General features: G+C 38.9%; 1 protein-coding gene across 1 annotated transcript in view; it reads left to right on the top strand.

Annotated features, from left to right (window-relative positions):
• Window positions 1-271: 271 nt before the first annotated feature.
• CSTF3 (cleavage stimulation factor subunit 3) overlaps window positions 272-20,035 on the top strand; it is a 78,140-nt gene continuing 58,376 nt past the window's right edge. The window contains exons 1-3 of the mRNA XM_069091381.1: window positions 272-543; window positions 17,426-17,527; window positions 17,648-17,743. Of these exons, the coding sequence (XP_068947482.1) occupies window positions 517-543; window positions 17,426-17,527; window positions 17,648-17,743 (225 nt within the window). The 5' untranslated portion in view covers window positions 272-516. The remainder of the gene's footprint in view (window positions 544-17,425; window positions 17,528-17,647; window positions 17,744-20,035) is intronic.

The following is a 20,035-nucleotide window of genomic DNA, read 5'->3' as shown; positions in this document are numbered from 1 at the left end:
GCGTCAATCTCGACCATCTGTAAAATGGGAGGATTGAGCAGGTCCGCTCTAGGTCTGTCTCCAAAATCTGGGAAGAGGAAGTCCTGCACCTTCCAGTGAAGTGCCCCGCCCCCTACTTCCGGCCTTCTCGGAAACGGAAGGGAGGGGTGAGGACGCCGAGCGAGGTGACGTCGAGATGCCCGAAGCGGACCCCGCCCCGCCCCGCCCCCTCGCCCGGCCCTTGCGTGGTCTAGGTGCCGCGTGAGGGCGCTGCCGGCGTCACGACGGCCCTCGGTGCCCCGGATGTTCTCCCTTCTGGCCCCTGACAGGGTCGAGGCGCCGCCATTTTGACTCCTCTCAGAGTGGGTGGCGGCGGCGGCGGCGGCGGCGGGTGCTGGCGGTCCGGAGCCGCCCGCCTGAGACAGGCACCTCGCCCGCCTTTTTTTTCGGGAGGTGACTTCGAGTTTCCTTTTTCTTTTTGCCTTCTAGCCCCGTGCCGCGGGCCAGCTCGTGCGCTTTCGCCAGGCACCCGGCGCGATGTCCGGCGACGGAGCCGCCGAACAGGTGAGGAGGGGAGGCCGGTGGGGCCTCATGGCCACCGTCCCTCAGCCGAGGCCCGGCCGGGTCGTGAAGGGGGCGGGACGAGGGGAAACGAGGCGCTGCGGGCGTGTCTAGGCCGTGGTTAGGGGGCGGCAGGGGGTGTGGGGGGGCCGCGCCCTGACCCCAGCCGAACCGCGCGTGGGCCCGAAGGGGGCGGGGCCGGGCCGGAGGGGACAACCCCAAAAGCAGCCCGGACCTCTGGTCCTCCTCTGGGGACCCCTGGAGTGGCGGGTAAACCTTTTAGGAGGGGGGGTGGTCGATGGGTGGACGTCAGGGGGTCTCTTAGACGGATCGAGAGGGTAGAAACCTGCCATGTTCCACCGTCCCATTCCACCGCCTTTCCCCTTCCCCCCCCACCCCCCGGAGCCTCGGGACGTGACAGCATAAAGCCAGGGCAGCTTCGGGGTCCAGAAGGACCCCCTGGGGGAGGAGGGTCGTCGTCCCCCGCTCGTGGGCCCCGGGCCATTTAAAAGCTGTAGCGCGGTGAGCCTAGTGGTGGGTCTGGAGGGTGGGTCGGTTCCCGGCGCGGTGCTCCTAAACTTGCCTCTTTGGCTCAAAATGGAGTTGAGCCAGCTTGGCTGCGAGGTTCCTCCGCCTCTGAAGTTGGCCCCGCTGTCGGTGGGGCCCGAGTCCTGAAGTGCGTAATAAAGCAGCTTTACCCCAGACCTTCTTTCCTATCACTAGCGTTGGGCTTTTTAGTGGCGTTAGCTTTGAAAAGCTTTTTTCTGCCTATTTTCAAGTTAAGGTGACCCTTCGTGGTGCTTGTACCAAAGCCAGTCCGATCCTACGAGCCTTTAGTGGCGCTGAAGGGTGGTTGGGGTGGGTTGGCACGGCATCCGACAACAACACGATAAAACAATCTTCTGTCTTGGAAATAAGTCAGATCAGTCAGCTTTTTCTTACTGAGTGTCCTTGCATGGGCTAAGCAGATGACGCCATCGATTGAACTGTGGGCCTGGGCTCAGAACTGAGTTCAGACTCCTGGGCAAAAATGAAGTAGTAATTGTGCTTGCCTCCCAGGCTTGTCCTGAGGCTCACTCGAGGTGATACTAGCACTAACGCTAGCTGCCTGCCTTCTGTTTATCCCCTTCTTCCTCCTCTCTTCCTCTTTCTCCCTTACCTCCTTTTCTTCCTCTCTTCCACAGATAAGCATACCTGTATGTATCCTTAGAACCCAAGGGCTCAGGAGAGGCATTTTCCACAGGAAGTGGCAGACAGAAGGAAAGAAGAGCCTTCAAAGGCAGATTTGAATACTGTGTAGAAGTTATACTTGGAGAATGGAGTATTCTGTTAAGGGATAGCAAGGAGACCTGTTTAATTGGAACCAAAAGTGGAATAACATATAGTAAGCCTCAAAAAGTGGGCTGGAGGCAGATTTTGAATTGCTTTAAATACCAACTTAAAGAATGTGTATTTTATCCTCGAGGCAGTAAGGAACCATGGAAGTTTCTTTAGTAGAAGAGTGATAGGATTAAATGTTTGCCTGTAGGAAAATGGTTTTGGCAACTGGATTAGAGAGGGAGGACTATGATCAGGGAGACTAATGAGGAGGCTTTTGTAGTAGTCCTGGAGAGTAGGGTAATAGTTGTGTGTGTGGAAAGAAGAGAACAGTTGCAAAATAAAGTAAGGAGGTAGAATTAACAAAACTTGACGGCCGATTGGATTGGGAGTGACGCTAAGTGAGGAGGGAGATAACTGAGATTGCCTAGGTACGTACCTGGGTGCTTGGAACAAGGAAGATGTCCTCAGTGGAAATAATCAAGTCTGGTGAAAGGAAATAGGCTGGCTTGGTGAAGGGGCAGTTTTGGAGAGCAGTATAGAAGATAATAAGTTCTTTGAAAGAAAGGCATGCAGAGATCTGTCCAAGCAGTCAGTTTAGTCATGTGGGATTAGAGCCCTTAGGTTGGATAGGCAGTTACCTGTCTAGAGATTATAATTGAACCTTTGAAGCTGAGGAAATTACAGAGGGAGAGGGTGTACAGATAGAAGAGGACCCAGGACAGAGCCTTGGAGAACACACAAGATTAAGTAAATGGGACCCAAAAGGAGTGGTCAGACTGGTAGGAATAAAACTAGTAGGGAAGAGTATCATTAAAATCTAGGAGGTAAGAATATTCAGAAAATGGGGAGGGAGGGAGTGGTCAACATTGTGAAGTCTGAGATAAGAAGGCTGAAGACTGAGAACATGCTTTGTAGAACACTTGAATATACATGATCTCAATCCTCTGAAACAGGTATTAGTACTCCCAGTTTATAAATGAAGCTACTGGGCCATAGAGGTTTAAATAACAGTTAAATAACTGGGGCTTATAAGATCAACTTTTCACATCCAAGAATATTTAAATCTTTTGGTGTTCAGCTAACAGCCTGAGCAAAGTCAAGGAGGTATGAGAGCAAAATTTATGATTTGGGCATGGCAAGCTTTGTCTAATTTTTCTGCAGCGTAGAATGTATGAAAGCAAATTACATGAAAGTATAGACCATAAAGGCACTGAAGATTTTGTGCTGATAGAAGGTCTATGCATAAGGTATTCTTGCCTAGAGGATTAAGATAGAATTGGAACAGACAATTTCTCTCCAGGAAAATTTAGCACCTTGAGGGCAGGATTTCTTCCGTTTTTGTATTTTCAGTGCTTTGCATTTATTTATTAATTTTTTTAATTGATGCCTAGTAGAGATGGGAGAAGTATCATAGGTGGAAGAGAGCAACTGTACAGAGGATGTTTTGGGATAGGCTCTAATGGATTAGATGTGAGATATGAGTCAAATACAACTTTAGGATTTGGAAGATGGAAGACTGGGTGAGAAGTGTGCCACAGAGAGAAATAGAAAAGTCAGAAAGAAAAATAGGTTTGGGACAGGAGTGGGGAACCTGTGGCCTTGAGGCCACAGGTGGCCCTCTGAGTCCTCAAGTGTGTGGCCTCCAGGCCGAAGGTTACCCAATCCTTGGTTTCAGAGGAAGGGGTAAATTGAGTTTGGGGAATTTTGAATGTGTTTTCACCTGTAGTATTTAAGTGAAAATATCTGTAGGCAATTCAAATCTCTGAGAAGTCAGGACTAGAGATTTTGATTAGGGAGTGTGAAGCTGAGGGAGTGAATGAACTTGCTAGAATGGCTTAGTGGTGTGGTATATGGAACAGAAGAGGGCCAAGGGAAACATCCATATTTAGGGATTGGAAATTCATCCTAACAAAGTAAAAGTAATTTGGAAATAGTTCAGTCATAAAGAAGGATATGGATAACTCATTTGTTTTGAACTTGGAGGAGGAGGAAAAAGAGAGTAAAGGGGAGAATAACATGCCTAAGATGACATGAAATTATGGGAAATGTATAAATTGTTAAAAAAAAAACTGGACAAGAAAACACAGAATTGGATCTTGAAAAGTGTCAGATGTGTTATCTAGATGTTGTGTAAAACGTGGTACAAAGTGTAATCCTACTCTGATTACATGTTGTAAAAGACTCAAATATCTTGTTTTAGTGTATAGAGTAAATGTTTTTCTTTTAAGAGTGTTTTCTATTAAAAGTGTTTTAGTGACATGGATTATGGTAGAGGTGGGGGAAAAGGTTTGTAAATTTTTTGAGTCACTTGGAGCTAAGCTGCCTCAGGAAAAGAATTGTTGACTTATGCAGTGCATGAGTAATGAAATGTCATTAAACTTTCTTATATCCTGATATCAATTATTTGAAATGAGTCGTGGCATTGTGACTAGTACAATAGTTCGGGAATAGTACAGGTAGTTCAGGAACCTGAGGTTTAGGAGAGGATTTGCACAGGTCCCTGGGGTCTGGAGACCATTATAACTACTGTGGAGTGTGCTTTTTGTGTATTTCTGGTCTCTTTTTTGGAATGTTTAGTATTAAGTGGTTTCAATAAGGAAATTATTTTATTTTTCTTATTGCATTATAAAGTAGCACTTTATATGGAATCTGCATTATGTAGTAATTTTTATTAAACATCAAAGAGTTTGTAGTTCTTCATCTAATACTATATTCGCTGTCTTTGACGGCATATGGAAGCAAAATTGTGTTATGTGTAGTGACTTTTTACCAGCAGAAATGTCAGGTCTCTGTGAGGAATTAGAGCTAAATTCTTTGTTTTGGTTGGTTTGTTTGTTTGTTGGGGGGGATCTTTGGGGGTTGTGGGTTTTTTGTTTTGTTTTGTATTTTTGCATCTGAACTAAAGTTAGCAGTCTGCAAAAGATTTACCCCCAAAGACATGTTTTCCTGAGCTGCTGTTCTGCTGTTACCTATTTCCTTCCTTCAGAAAACTTACTATCTTTTCTTATCCTTTAGAGAAAAGAATGCTTAAAAGTATATATTTTTAAAACATTTTTTAAAAGTTACTTACCTTCAGGAGTTGTTTATATATAATCAATCAGCAAGCAATATTGAGGACCTCTAGACACTGCTAGGCACCGGAAATAAAAAACAAAGCAAAAATTAAACACTCCTCAAGCTTCAATTTTGTCTAGGAGATATTTATATGTATAAGTAAGACAAAATGTATACAAAATAAATATAAGGAGGTTCTACTAGGGAGGGGGGAATTGAGAAAGATGGCTCTTGGATTGATTTCCCCACTTAATAGTTATTTTATTTTTTCCAATTACATGTAAAAATAGTTTTCAACATGCACTTTTATGAGATTTTGAGTTCCAAATTTTTTTTTCTCTCTCCCCTCCCCGCTCAAGACAGGATGCAATCTGATATAGACTATATATGTACAATGCTGTTAGGCATGTTTCCACATTAGTCATGTTTGTGAAGGAAGAATCAGAAGGGGGAAACCACAATAACTGTATTTCCCTCTATCCTATTCCCTCCTCACCCCCTTGTTTATTTTATTGTCTCTCCTTTCACCCTGTTGGACCAAGCTTTAAAGGTAACTAAGTGTTCTATGAGACAGGTGATCCAAGTGAGTACATTTTAGATATTAAGAAGGTATACATCCAGTGACCTTCGTGAGGAGTCTTTGCAAAGGCACATGGAGAGGGGAGGATAAGCACAAATGAAATACTAATGGTTCTTAAGAACAGTATTTAAGACAAAAATCAGTGTTTGATTTTATATTAGTGAAAAACCAAGGCATGCAGTGTTATTCAAAGGAGGGAAGTTTAAAAAACCCTATGTGTTTTATAGTGTGATGTTAACGAATTGAGGAAAAGATTACATTTTTATTATCTGTTTATCAGCATTCAAAAGAAATCTCAACAATCACCAAGACTTTTAAACCTGATTAATGTGGGGGGTGTGGGGAAAGGTGGAAAGTATATCTGAAAGAAGGAAATGTTTTGTTAGGTTTCTCATAGCATCATAGATTTTGAATTTGAGGATCCTTAGACATTATTTATTCCAATCTTCTCATTTTACAGTCAGTCAAACTAAGGCTCAGAGAGTTTAAAATAGTTTGTCAAAGCAGCACCTAGTAAGTGGCAAAGCTAGAATTAAAACCAGGAACTTAAGTTCTATTGTATAATCGTACAGCAGCATAGAATATAGACATGCAAGAAGAGAAGTGCAGACAAATTACTGTGTTGAGAGAAGAGGGAGATTACTTCCAATTAGGGAGATGAAGGAGTGCTTCATGGAGATAGTGTCTTTGAATTTGGATCTAAAGGATGGATAAATAGGAATTATATCTTTAGAACTCAATGGAAAGGGTAAGGAAAGAGCCCTTTGGGTAAAGACACACAAAGTCAGAGACTTACAGGGATATTTGGGAGAATGGCAAGTAGTCCGGTGTGGGAAGTTTATGAAGGGGAAATCCAAGGCTGCTTCTAGAGATTGAAGCTGAGAAAAATAGGATAATTCTATCAAGGGCCCATTGGATGAGATGGCAGAAACAAATGGGCAGTTAACTGTAAACTGGAGGTTTCTTCCGAAAGTGAAGAAAAGGGTATATGTTTTAAGGAGGAATGGATGGGCGTTAAAGGAAAACTTCTATCTTAAAAAGTAAGAGATGAGGTCATTTGCCATCATCAGGGTAAAACAGGTGGGTGTTTGAGAAAAATGGAAGAAGTTTGTAACAGGCACTGTGGAGAACATTAGGAAGTAAACACAAGTTTCTGATAGCTATGATGTGAACATAACTGATTGTATTATCTTTCCTTTAAATTATTTTAGTGTGATAATTTAAAAGTATAATTGGGAGTTCTTTAAGGAAGGCTCTAAAAGGGGGGGAGAATTGAGAGGCAACCAGGGTTCTTAACCTTTTTTGAATGATGCCTTTGGCAGTCAGGTGAAGCCTATAGACCCCTTCTCAGCATGTTTTTAAATGCCTAAAATAAATAAGATTACAAAGGAAATTAATTATATTGAAAAAATGTAAGTTGTTTCCCCAGGATATGATATTTATAAAGTACTTTAAGGTGTGCAAAGCACTTTATGTATGTTCCCCTCTCAAGATCAGGGACTCCCTGAAATCTATTCTCAGGAATCCCGAGTTAAGAACCCTTGATTTAAACTTAAGGGTTGCTTCAGTTGAATACATTTTAAGAATTTCAAATACAAATCTGTTTGTGGGTTGCTTTTTTTGTTTTGTTTTTTTTGCCTTTTGGGGTGGGGCATTTGGGGTTAAGTTAAGCCCAAGGTCACATGGCTAGGGGTGTGTGTGTGTGTGTGTGTGTGTGTGTGTGTGTGTGTGTGTGTGTGGCTGGATTTGAACTCACGTCCTCCTGACTCCAGGGCTGTTGCTCTATTCACAGTGCTACCTAGCTGCCCCTTGAATACAAATCTGAAAGATAAATACATTAGTTCAGTATTTTCAAAAGGTATCTTGTGGCTTAATATTTTGACTACTCATAGCTAAAGGAGATGGGAACTGGATCAGTAATTCCTTCCACCTATGCTATGTTGGTCACCACCTTCCCTGTAACTTAATCTTAGCAAGTTGCCAGAGGTTGAGAGATTTGTTCAGTATTGCAAAGCCCATCTGTTGTGGGACTTGAATCAGGTCTTCCTGTCTCAGAGGACAACTCCCTCTACTAGGTCAGAAATTCTTAACCTTTTTTGTGTCATGGACCCCTTTAACAATCTGGTAAAACCTATGAACCCTTTCTCAGAATGTTTTTAAATGTTCAAAAATACAAAGGAAACTAATTATATTGAAATAGTTTTTAAAATATTAAAAACACACACAGGTTCACAAACCTCAAGTTAATTCCTTGCTCTAAGCCATGATTCCTGTCCTAGCTAAATCAGTTCTAAATTCACTTTCCTAGAGAAGCCATTTTCCTTGTAGTATTTTTTAAGCTGCTTTTTACTTTCAGATGATTTTAAGATAGATGAACAAGTTCATCAAGGTTAAAAAGTATTAGAATGATTATTTTTGTACAAATAAATAGCTGAGAATCTATTTTGACTTAGAGAACATAGAGATGCTTCCTAAAGTTAAGCCTTTGAGTTATATACTTACCAAGGAGATTTTTGAATCTTTGTAGATCTTGGAAATCTGTTTTTAAGGGGAAAAAATGTGTTATTGTTTCATTACTGTAATAAAAGTTTTGCTTTTTTTTTTTGTCTTGGTGGAACTTTATTAAGTTCACACAGCAGTTTTAAATGACTGTTTAAGGGCACAGCTGTCCGTTTCAGTTGGCATTAATCGGAGCCATGTGGCACCACCAAGTGTTTTATTTTGTGGGTATAACAGTTGATACTGAAACTTAAACAAATTGATTCAGTAAGTAGGTTTGCAGAGCTAACTTAAGTTAGCAAAAGCTAACTTAAAGTAGGTTAGATTTGATTATAAAAATAATTTCTTGAGAAATGCCATTGTCTCGAAAGCATAATGAGAGAGTATTTTTAGCTCTGGTTTCCCACATGTTAAGGAAACCTGATAATATGAAAATCAATATTTTTAGAATGGCTAAATTAGGAGACCATTTGTATTTCAGAATGACTCATTATTGTATGTGCTTCAGTATCCTCAACTGTGAAGTGGCAGTATTCATGTTATAGAACTGTTCTAAAGCATTTAGATTTCTTCTTAGCAAAGAAGTCTTCTTTCTCCAAACATCTATTACATCCATTCTTTTCTCCTCACCACAACTACCCTTCCTAACTTGGGATTACTCTAAAATATAGCTTTTTAACTGGTCTCCCTGCATCTAGTCTTTCCTTCTCTAATCCATTCTCTATCCAGCTGCCAGAATAACAATCCTGACCATGTAACACCTCCTGTTCTACTTAACTCTATGCCTTCTTTACAACTAGGATAAAATATAAACTCCTCTGGTTTTGAAAGTCCTTCACAATCTAGGTATAACCTGTCCTTCTCATTGTGCTTGTTTCTCTCCTTCCCTACTGTGTTCCTGCCAAACTGGCCTGCCTGCTGTTCCATGTACAGAAACTTCTGTCTCTCCATCCCAGTGCCTTTGCAATTAAATTCAACATCCTTATATTATTAGTGTCCTTTGCCCTGGGTATACTGACTCAGAAACAATCAGTGCCCTCCAGGGACTTAGATTCTATTGGGAAGCATTCCTGCCTTTTCTGCTTATTTACCCTTGCTTCCTTCAGTGATCTTGAATCTCCTCCTACTTGTGAGGGCTTTCCTAATTCCCTTTCCAGGCAGCTAGGTGACTCAGTGTGGATTGAGTACCGGGCCTGGAGTCAGGAAGACACGAGTTTATCCAGCCTCAGACACTTTACTAACTGGGTAACTTTGAGGAAATCACTTATCCCATATTTTCTCAATTTTCTCAACTGGGCATAATAATGTAGTGCCTTACCTCAACAGGGTTGTTGTGAAGATCAAGACAAGATATTTGTGACAAGCTTATCACAGTCCCTGCCATGTAGTAGGTGCTATACAAATGCTTGTTCCCCTCCCTTTTCTTCCCACCAACTCATGTATACATGTTATTTCTCCCATAGAATGTAAGCTACTTGAAGGAAAGGGATCTGTTTCTTTTCTTGATCTTCCAAGCCTGACTCTATGCCTGGTACTAGTAGGTGCATAATAAACGATGATTAACAATTGGTATCTATATTAAATGATTCTTCATTGCAAATGATTAATTTATCTGTTCTATAACTGAAATAGCATATTTACCGAGTATAGCGTGTTAATCGTATTTTGAAATTTCCAACATTAACATACATTTGGATAGAGCCTGGATTTGGAGTCAGAGCTATTATTAATTAGTCAGTATTATTAATCAATCAGTAAACATTTATTAAGTCCGTCTGTGTGCAAGCATTGTGCCAAGTGCTGGGGATAAAAAAAGAGGCAGAAGACAGTCGCTGCCCTCAAGAAGTTCACTATCTAATAGAGGAGACAAGAAGTTGGTGGGAAGAAAAGGGAGGCAGTTGGAGATAATAGATTGGAGGTCTGTTGAAAAGTTGGGACAGGATAGGTGCATTTGAGAATCATTAGCATTTTGGTGGTAATTAAATCTGGCAGCTGCTGATGAGATCTCCAAGTAAAGTAGTTAGTATGGAGGGAGAAGAGTTCCAGGACAGAACTCTATTAGACATAGTGGATGTTATCTGGTGGAGGATCCAGCAAAGGAGACTGAGAAGGATGGATAGGAGATATAGAGAATATCACGGAGGACAGAGTGACCATCAGTGGCATACTGCAGAGAGGTCTAGAAGAGGAGAGGAAAGACTGAGAAAAGGCCATTGCATTTGACAATTAAGAGGTCATTGGCAATTTCAGAGAAAACAGTTTTGGTAGTATAAGATTGGAAGATGCTAGAATGTAAGAGTTTTAAGGAAAGAGTGAGAGGAGAGTAAGTGAAGGCACTTACTGTATGTAGGTGACCTTTTCTAGGAGTTTAGCCTAGACGGAAGAGATGCAGGACAAGTTAGCTGGGATGGAAGGATCAAGTGAGGGTTTATTTTTTCTGGGTTAGGGAGATGTGAGCATATTTATAAGCAAAAGGGAATGAGCTAGTAGACAGGGAAAGATTGAAAATAAGTGACAGAGTGGAGATGGATGACAAAGGGGACTCTGTTGGAGGAGACAGGAAGGAATGGGATGACTTAAGTAGAAGGGTAAGGATGCCTTATTTGAGAGAGGGTGAAGGAGAAAGTGGCATGAAGCTTCTGAGTTATAGTAGATGAGGAAGAGGAGAGAAGGGGGGGTTCAGGGTGAATGGACTACATAGATTTTTAAACCTGCCTCAGATACTTATTAGATGTGTCACTCCTGTTAAATCACCACCTCTCTGACCTTCAGGAAAATAGATTTTAATGGCATCTACCTGTAGATTGCAGTAAGGATCAAATGAAATAACACATGTAAAACATTCCAAATCTTCCCTGGTATAAATTCAGTTTATTTAAATAAATGTAATATTTAAATGACTGTTGTATGTGAGAGATACAAAGATAAATGACAGTCTCAGGAAAATTAGATTGTATTTTAAATGTTTTTCATTCAGATGATTTTGGTTTGACCTTCTACTAGAGTTTCCTGATACTTTCCAAGAGTGCCTCTCCTCAAATTTCCTTGTATTTACTTTATGTGTATTTTGTATTTATTTATTGTATGTATTGTTTTCCCCATAGGAAGTAAGCTTCTTAAGGGCAGAGACTTTTTGAGGGTTTGGGGTTCTGTTTATCTTGAGGACCTGCCACTGTGCCTGACACATATAGTAAGCACTTAATAAGTGGTTGTTGATTGATCTAAATGAAAAATCCTTTTGTTCATCACACTAAGCAGTTAGGAGACTTTAGTTCAAGTTCTTCCTCTCCACTTAATTAGCCAGTACACCTCCCTTCACTTGCTCACCCAATCCTTTAGGATTCAGTTTTTCTTACTGGTTAAAAAAGGGAGAGATGTGTTTGGATAGGAGTATCCACAGACCCCAGACTGTGGATAGATTATGGGATCTGTGGACTTGGATAGAGAAAAAAAATTCACCTCTTTATTTCAATATATTTGGTTTTCTTTGTAATCCAATGTGTTTTATCTTATGTATTTAAAAACGTTATTCTTAGGAGGGTCAGGATTCACCAAACTTCCAAAAGGGATTCATGATACAAAAACTTAACTGCTGGACTGGATATCAAGGATCCCTTCCAGCTCTAATACTCTGTATTAAAGTGAATAATCATGCCACACCTGTTGCTTGGGCGAATTTTCAAATAACGCTTAGCCTTTGTTTGAATCAGGGTTTACTTGGAGAGAAGTAATAATTTTATGGGAAACCAAGCTTTATTCTGTTGTCAGTACCACTCCTATAATCTCTTTCCCCTTGTTATTTGAGAGAGAGAAGTGAGAGTTCCACCTCTAAGCTTAGATTGGTGACTTCCAATGCTAATAACTTCCATCTTTTTTTTTTTAAGTTACTATATATTTCTTGTTTCTCTTTTAATTTCCCATCTCTTTCCTTTAATTAGCTGAAACCTTAAAATAGCTTTTTAAAAATCCCCCCATTTCAGTTAACCAAGATTCTATGCAACAAAAGCAGTGTTTTTCCTTCAAAGAGAGCCTCTAAAAACACTTTAATGAAAAATTGAAAAAATTATTTAAAAAATGAAAAAATAAATAAAATTTAATTAAAAATTTAAAAACACTTTAATGTCACAAAAATCCTTCCCCTTTCCTCATTTTCCTCACTCTCCTCACCCTTTTACCATGATTAATTCCTTCATGCTCTTCCACTATTCCCCTTCCTCTTCTCTTCTGCCTGTTTCTTAGCTTGCTCTTGTCTGTTTCTTGAAACTTCATCATTGACTAATACTGGCCAGTAGTTTTTTGTTTACTAAATGCTTATTGGGAGTGGAAAGGAGTCAGAACTACATAGCAGAAATAAAATTTATGAGTTAGAAGAAGGGTGCTGAGATGCATCTGGAAGAGCATTCCAATGAATTGTCTCTAAGGTACCTCCTAATTCTAAGATTCTTGAATTCTGCAAGATTATTTGCCCTCAACAGGGCCCTCAATCACCATTGGTGAAAATGCTGCAGCTAGCAACATCTCTCATTTAAAATTAGGCACATTTTGAGAATATAATTAGAAAGTACAAACTTAATTATTTTCAAGGCATTTTCCTTTTACAGGGAAATCTCTAGTTGTTTGCCATTATATCCTCACCTTCCGTCTGCCCACCCCCTATAACCCTTCACTTTTTTGTGAAGGGTGGAAAAAATTTTAGGTCAGTTTAAACTGAGGCTAACTAATCCTTACATAGCATGGTAAAATTTTAAGTATACATGTTTTACAGTATTATCTTGCAGCTGTTTTGAACCAGGCTGATGAGATAGTGAGCCAGCATTATTCTGTGCCCCCCCCCCCAAAAAAAAAATTTGGTTCAGGAGATTAAATCTTACTAAAATCTTTTTAGTGAAGATTTTGATAAGTGACTTATGGAAGAAAAAGTTCTGTACTTTTCACTTTGGGCATATATGTACCACAGATGAATTTATTATTTAAATTATCCCAATTGAGTAATCTGTTTAATGAATACCCAAAGTCACAGATATTACTTTGGGCATATATGTACTACAGATAAATTTATCATTTAAATTACCCCAATTGAGTAATCTATTTAATGAATACCCAAAGTCACAGATATCCATTCTGCTTCTGAAAATCTCTCCCAAGAGCCATTTTCTATAAGTTTATAACATTCTCCAACAAAAGACAAAATTCCACCAATTAGATAAAAGTTATGTAGTTCAAGTGAAAGTTCCTGAACAATTTCGATTCATCAAACAGAACAGTAGTCACTTAATTTTTGTAGTGCTCTAGAGAATAATTTTCCTAATAACATTCCTGACACTCTTACTGGTCCCTCCAATATTTCTTTTTTCATACTGTTAAATCAGCTTTTTCCTGTTTTTGGTCTAAGACTTAGGAAAAAGGGATGCTACTTTGAAGTGGATTAATCAAGTATACCTTTTCTTTGTCCATTTACCACCCTGAATCTTTAAAGAATAGAGTTCTCCCCTGAACTTTGCCTTACTTTCTATTTATTTTAGGATTTCTATTTATTTAGGATTTTAGACATTTTAGATTTTCTCCCAAAGAGAACAAAACAGGCTTCCCATGCTTGGATATCAGGAACCTGTTTATATTGAATTGTAAGGATGCCTTTGTACTTATGTACACATAGACTGTTGGCAAGTTTCTCAGGTTTTATGACCCTATTTGAACCCTAAATTTTAGTCATTTCATTTCTTACCAAATGCTTTAGGTTGTCTACATCAAACTTATTTTTTGTTATCTGTCTTTTCTATAACAGATAATTGAAAATGTTATTATTATAAATATATAATATATAAATATTATCATATTTATGCTGCTTTTCATCTATTCCAGGAGTGAGGCAAGCTATCCTATAATCATGAAGTATACTGGTAGTGGAGAGAAGGAACCCTAATTTTCCCAGTCAACTTCATTTTCTCATTCAAGAACTTTTTTTTTAAAGTGACTGGGTAGTAATGGGAACAGTTATGCGGATTAGACTAAAAACATGTAGTTAAGGTGTAATAAAGAGTACTTTTAGTCTGGTCCAGTTTACCCTTGAGGCATCATCCATCTGTGAATCAGTTACTTTCACGTGAATGAGAAACAAGTTACACATTTATTTCTAGCCAGCCACAATGGAAAAATAAGTATTCATTTTATTGATATTCTTTATAAACTCTTTGAAGTACATGTCCTGCTGATAGAAACGTTATTTTCCACAACCCACCAGTTAATTTTATATACTCTTTGGTTGTAGGCCTTTTGTTTACTTCATTTGGAGGTGTTCCTTTGTAAGTTTTTTTTTTCTTTAAAGCAGTTGGGGTTAAGTGACTTGCTCAAGGTTTCACTGCCAGTTATTTCTGGGTTGGGTACTAAGTATCTGAGCCCAGATTCGATCCCAGGTCTCCCGACTCTGGGGCCATTGCTCTTACTCACTGTGCCACCTGGCAGCCCCTCCTTTGTAAGTTTTTAAGTAAAGTCAGCCCCCGTTGAGTTCATTATCCATCCTAGAGTAATCTTGGGAACCAACCAGCTACTCTACACCCAGTTGATTTAGGAATTTGGACACCCTGAGCTCTTAGGTTCTTCTACCCTTAATTTGGATTGATGCTGGAGTCCTAAGTGACTGATGGGGATAGTGAGAAACATTCTTATAGGGCTTACTTGGCAATGAGTTTGCTGTATGTGTACAACTATAACTTCAGTTTGAGATGTTAAACTGGCTGGGTAGCACAGTAAATAGAATGCTGGGCCTAGAGTCAGGAAGACCTGACTTCAATTCTAGCCTCAGACATTTACTAGCTGTGTGACCCTGGGCAAGTCTCTTAACACTGTTTTTCTCAGTATCCTTATCTGTAAAATAAGTTGAAGGAAATAGCAGAAAACTCACTACTCCAGTATCTGCAATTGCCACTTCAAGTTAATTCATTTTTCATTTGTGTCAAAGTCTTCATGGCCCTGTTGGGGGTTTTCTTGGTAGAGATAGTGAAGTGATTTACCATTTCCTTATCCCCTGTGCCACCTAGCTGCACAGTCTTTTCCAAGAAAACCCCCAACTGAAACTACTGAACACCACCACTGGGTAATACAAGGAATGTACTTGGCTTTCCCCAGCAGATTTCTGTTTCCCATGGAGGCAGTACCTCTTTTATATCAGAGTTCTTTGTCTGCCTGTATGTCTCGTGCGTGTGCGCGCGTGCGCGCACGCACACCTTGTGACAATCTGGTGAAACCTATGGGACCCCCTTTTCAGAATAATGTTTTAAAATGTATAGCATACATTGTTGTTTGGTCATTTCAGTTGTGTCTGACTCTTGGTAGAGATACTGAAGTGTCTGAGGCCACGTTTGTACTTAGAAGATGAGTCTTACTGAACCACCTAGCATATATATAGATCAACAGGAAAGCTACTGAAATAGTGTTTTCAAAAAAAATTTTTTTAATTGATTTCATGGATCTCGGGTTAAGAGCCCTTACCCTATGGATGTAATATTCCCTCTTAAATATGACAGTTTGGCCAAAAAAAAAAACAAACCCTGAGCAAGTTCAGGGAACAGGAATACTATATTTGGTGATGTTTTCAAGTTTTTATAAGTGTCTTAGTATGACCATGGAAAATTTCTATCTTGTGGGATTGAACTATGCTGCTAAACTTAAGTGAACTACTTGCCATTTTGTTTTCATGTTTAGTAGGGAGAAACATTTTAGTGTGTTTCTTAACATTGCTAATAGCCATGGCAAACTTATTTCTTAATTTTATTGACTGGGAGGGACATTAGAAATTACCTCTTTGGTCTTTTGTTTTGCAAACAAGGAAATAAGGACACACAGATGTAGTGCTGGGATATTTTACCAAGTTCAGATGGCCTTGCTCAAACACACCATGTTCTCTCTCTGATAATTCTACTTTCTCCTTGATTTACAGTGTAAATTAACCTAATTGGGTGGTCAGGTCTACTTAAATTATTAGAAATTTTGGTATACTGTTTGTTATAAAGGGGAAAGTACTAGGCTCGTGAGGTTATCTGAAATCAAAACTTACTTTGTTAGTTCATGGGCAAAGTCACTTAACCTCTAATCCACCATTTCCTCATTTGTAAAATAGGGGAAGATAACCCCTCTCACCATTTTTGAGGGAGGTATTTTGTACCCTTAAAGTGATATATAAATATGAATTGTTTAATAAAGCTAATCTTACTGACTTAGCTATTATTCCTACTGTAGATTTGTTCCCTTTTGTTTTTGTCCTTCATGTGTTTCTTTCAAACAAAGAAAGCAGTTTATTTTCCCCAATAGGAAAATTGTGCCCTAGAATCATTCCTTGGTTGTGTGTCGTGTCCCCCCTGCCCCCCTCCCCCCCTTACACCCTCTTCTATATTGTCTCCCTTTGGAATCTCTTTTGGTGCCTTGGATTTAATTATCATATCTATGCCAGGATTATTAGATCTGTTTATCTAGTCCTATCTCTGCTCCTGACCTCCACTCTCCTCTCTAAAATAGAACTCACTTTTTTCCCTTTCTGCTCTTACCAAAGCCTGCAGCCTAGAAGCTTTCCTTCATCCTTCAGTTAGTTGTCAAGTTTTCTCATTTGTACTTTCACAATGTCTCTCACATATGTTACCTTCTTTTCACTCACACAGCTGCTACCCTGCCTGGTTCAGGCCCTCATCACCTTATGCCTAGACTATTGCAATAGACTTATAGATGATTGGTCTCCAGCTCATCTCTCCATTCTAATCTGTCTCCCCACTCAGATGCCAAAGTGATCTTCCTAAAGCCCAGGTCTGACTATCTCTAGTTCTTTTTTTCCCATCTCTCCTTCACTCTGCTCCCTTCTTTTCCTTCCTTTCCCCCAACCCCCCAACTCAGTAAACTCTGGTGGCTCCCTGTTACCTCCAGGATCAAATATAAATCCTGTTTGGCCTTTAAGGGCCTTCATAACCTGTCCTCTTCTTACCTTTCTAGACTTAAACTTTACTTTTCTCTATGATCTCAGCAGCACTGGCTTCCCTGCTGGCTGCTCCAACTTCCTTTGAGACTCACCTGTAAGAAGCAGTTCCCAGTACTCCCCTCTGCTAGTGTTTTTCTTCTCTGAGATGACCTCCCATTCACACTGTGTGTATATAGTTTTTGTACATAGTTGTCTTCATCTTGTCTCCACTATTAGAATATAAACTCGAGGGCAAGGGGCTGCTTTTATCTTTCTTTGTGTCCTCAGTGCTTAGCACAATGCTTGTCACATAGTAAGCTCTTAAATATTTGTTGACTTGCCTTAGTGTGTATACTTTACATAATGGAACATTTTTGGTGCTGTCCTAACGTATTGAATCCTAGGGTTTATACATTGGACTTACATTAAGTTATTGGCAATGGGCACTTAAGACAGTAATTTCTGTTCATTATCTGTTTTTTCCCCCTTAGGCTGCTGAATATGTCCCAGAAAAAGTGAAGAAAGCAGAAAAGAAATTAGAAGAGAATCCATATGACCTTGACGCTTGGAGCATTCTCATTCGAGAGGCACAGGTTTAGTGATATAGGATTACATTTCCTTCTCTATGGGTCCAATCACACTCTTTGGTTCTGGAGTAAATATTTACATAATCATAATATTGTAAATGCTATTTATTGGTTTTTAATTTTTAGAATCAACCTATAGACAAAGCACGGAAGACATATGAACGCCTTGTTGCCCAGTTCCCCAGTTCTGGCAGATTCTGGAAACTGTACATTGAAGCAGAGGTTAATATTTTTTATTTTACTTTTCCTTATATAACACCCAGTAGGAATTGAAGTTTACACAATAGTGATAGAAAATAGCAAATTAGGAACATTAACCACAACCAGGACAAGGAGGATTTAAATGTCTCTTGCCTTTATTTTGTAAAATAGGTATAAAGGAGTAATTAAAATGAATTCTGAAATTTGGGTGTTTCACAAGCTGATGATTGTTGCATTATGGAATTGCAACAACATTAAAACAGTTTCAATGGTATTGGAGTGCTTTAGCCTTTTATTTACTTGTCGTGTCAATTTATTGCCTCCTGTGTCATTTATTTAGAACTCATTTTTCTTTTTGTTCCTACTTACAAACTAAATATGAATGGGCTTATGTGAAAATATGAAAATGTTAAACTTAGTTTCCTAGGATATTTAAGTGTCTCCAGTGATGTGTGAAACATTGTTTTGGGGCACAAATGATTTCCAGTTTAAATTTCTGTATAAATATATGGGTTGTCAAAGTGTTGTAATCATTTAAGTAATACAAAAAGAATTTTATGTGTCTTGAGTAAAGGCTAATTTTAAAGTTAAATAAACACATTTATTTTGCTGAAGACACAAACTTTAGACAAAATTACTTGTAGAAATTCCTGAATTTTTATAGTAGCCATAGAAAAAGTTTAAAATTCATTTAATATTAATTAAATCTTCTTTGTCAGTTTAAAATGTGAAGTCAGGTTAGTATCAAATATTAATGAATTTAATCATTTGAAATTGATTTTTATAAATGTTTTAAAGTCCAAATTAAGCTACAAGTTGTCTATCTTATAACCACTTTTATTTTGGATAGGAACTTCTCAATGTAAATTCTCCACATGCCTAGCTACACTGGAACCTTTTTATAACATGATCTCACCATATATTATCACATTTATGACAAAATGGCTCTCTCTTGGAGGGTTAGTTGCCAGAAGTGCTGAAAGGACTTCACTTGTAGCAGTTTCATTTATTATGTGTTCCACAACATGGCCTCTAAAGATTGTGTTGTAGGGAGGCTCCAGTGTACTAATTTTATTTGTGGTCTGTTAAATTATATCATTTTGCAAAATTTGGAAGAGATTAGTTTAGAAGAGTATGAACATTTTGTGTGTATGTTGCTGTGTGTGTGACACATACCTTATCCGGCGTCTGGTTGCATTTCTTCCTCTGCTTCACATGCTCTGAACAAATCTTTGAGGATACCTCGCTCATTCTCTGGTAAAATTCCTTCCCCTTTAAAACTAAACCATCAGATTAGACTGCCACAGCTATAACAGGTGAGTGAATAGCCCTATCTGAATTGCAGACATCTTTGCTGCTCTCTGTCACTCAGTAAAGGAAGGAGCCTGGATCACCTGAACCTGATCTGCATTGCAGTGCTGGCTTTACAGAGAAACTAGCTTACATGCAAGCTCATCAGAAATGACTGTATATCATATGTAATGTATTTTCAATAATGGAAATATGGTAGTTCTTTGTATTAGAAATCTTACATTTCTGCCACTCACCTTCTGACCAAGACGTAATGAATTTAAAATGCAGAGTCATATGTTTTCAGACATGACTAATGTGGGAATTTGTTTTTGCTGCACTATGTTGGACTACATCTCTAGGGCTTTATTTTTCCTTTTTTTTTCTCCCCCTCAACATGGGAGGGGTAGTGGGAAGAAGAGACAGGTTAATAACTTTTTTAAAACTTAAGGAAGATGTTGAGATAGTAGCCAAACATTGAACTTGAGAATTGGAAAAAATATCATTGGTCCTTACTAAGCTATAAGATGCAAGCCACATTCTAAAGCAATAAAATGTTTTTTCAAAACATTTGCAATTAAATTGAATTGTTCAGGGGACTTAAACATAGTTAGACTCATTTCATGATAATGTTTTAGAGCTGGCCATCCTTACTTTATTTGCCTCAGTAGTTTTATGAAATGTTTGCCGGTTCGTTTTCTAAATGATACAGGGAAATAAGGTTGTGAAGGGGAGAGGGGTTGTTTGTCTTTTAAAACCACATAAAAGTATAAAGATTATGCACCTTGTATTTTGTGGCATCATTTGCTTGGTTAGGAATTAATATAGTAGTTCATTTCCTTATTCTTAGAAATAGTTATTTCTAGGATATATTTCTCTACTGATAATTGGCTCTCAATATTTTTTCTCAGATTTGATATTTAAATTTTACACTTATATCAGAGTTAACACATTTTCTTTGATCATCCTTCTTAATTTGGCATTGACACTTTTGAATGATATATAACATTTTAACTTCTTAAG

The sequence above is a fragment of the Petaurus breviceps genome, unplaced genomic scaffold, assembly GCF_028583685.1.
Source record: "Petaurus breviceps papuanus isolate PSGF00001 unplaced genomic scaffold, PetGlider_PUasm1.0 188, whole genome shotgun sequence".
Classification (NCBI taxonomy): Eukaryota; Metazoa; Chordata; class Mammalia; order Diprotodontia; family Petauridae; genus Petaurus; species Petaurus breviceps.
The sequence above is the reverse complement of the archived record's forward strand: the minus strand, read 5'-3'. Positions and strand labels throughout refer to the sequence as shown.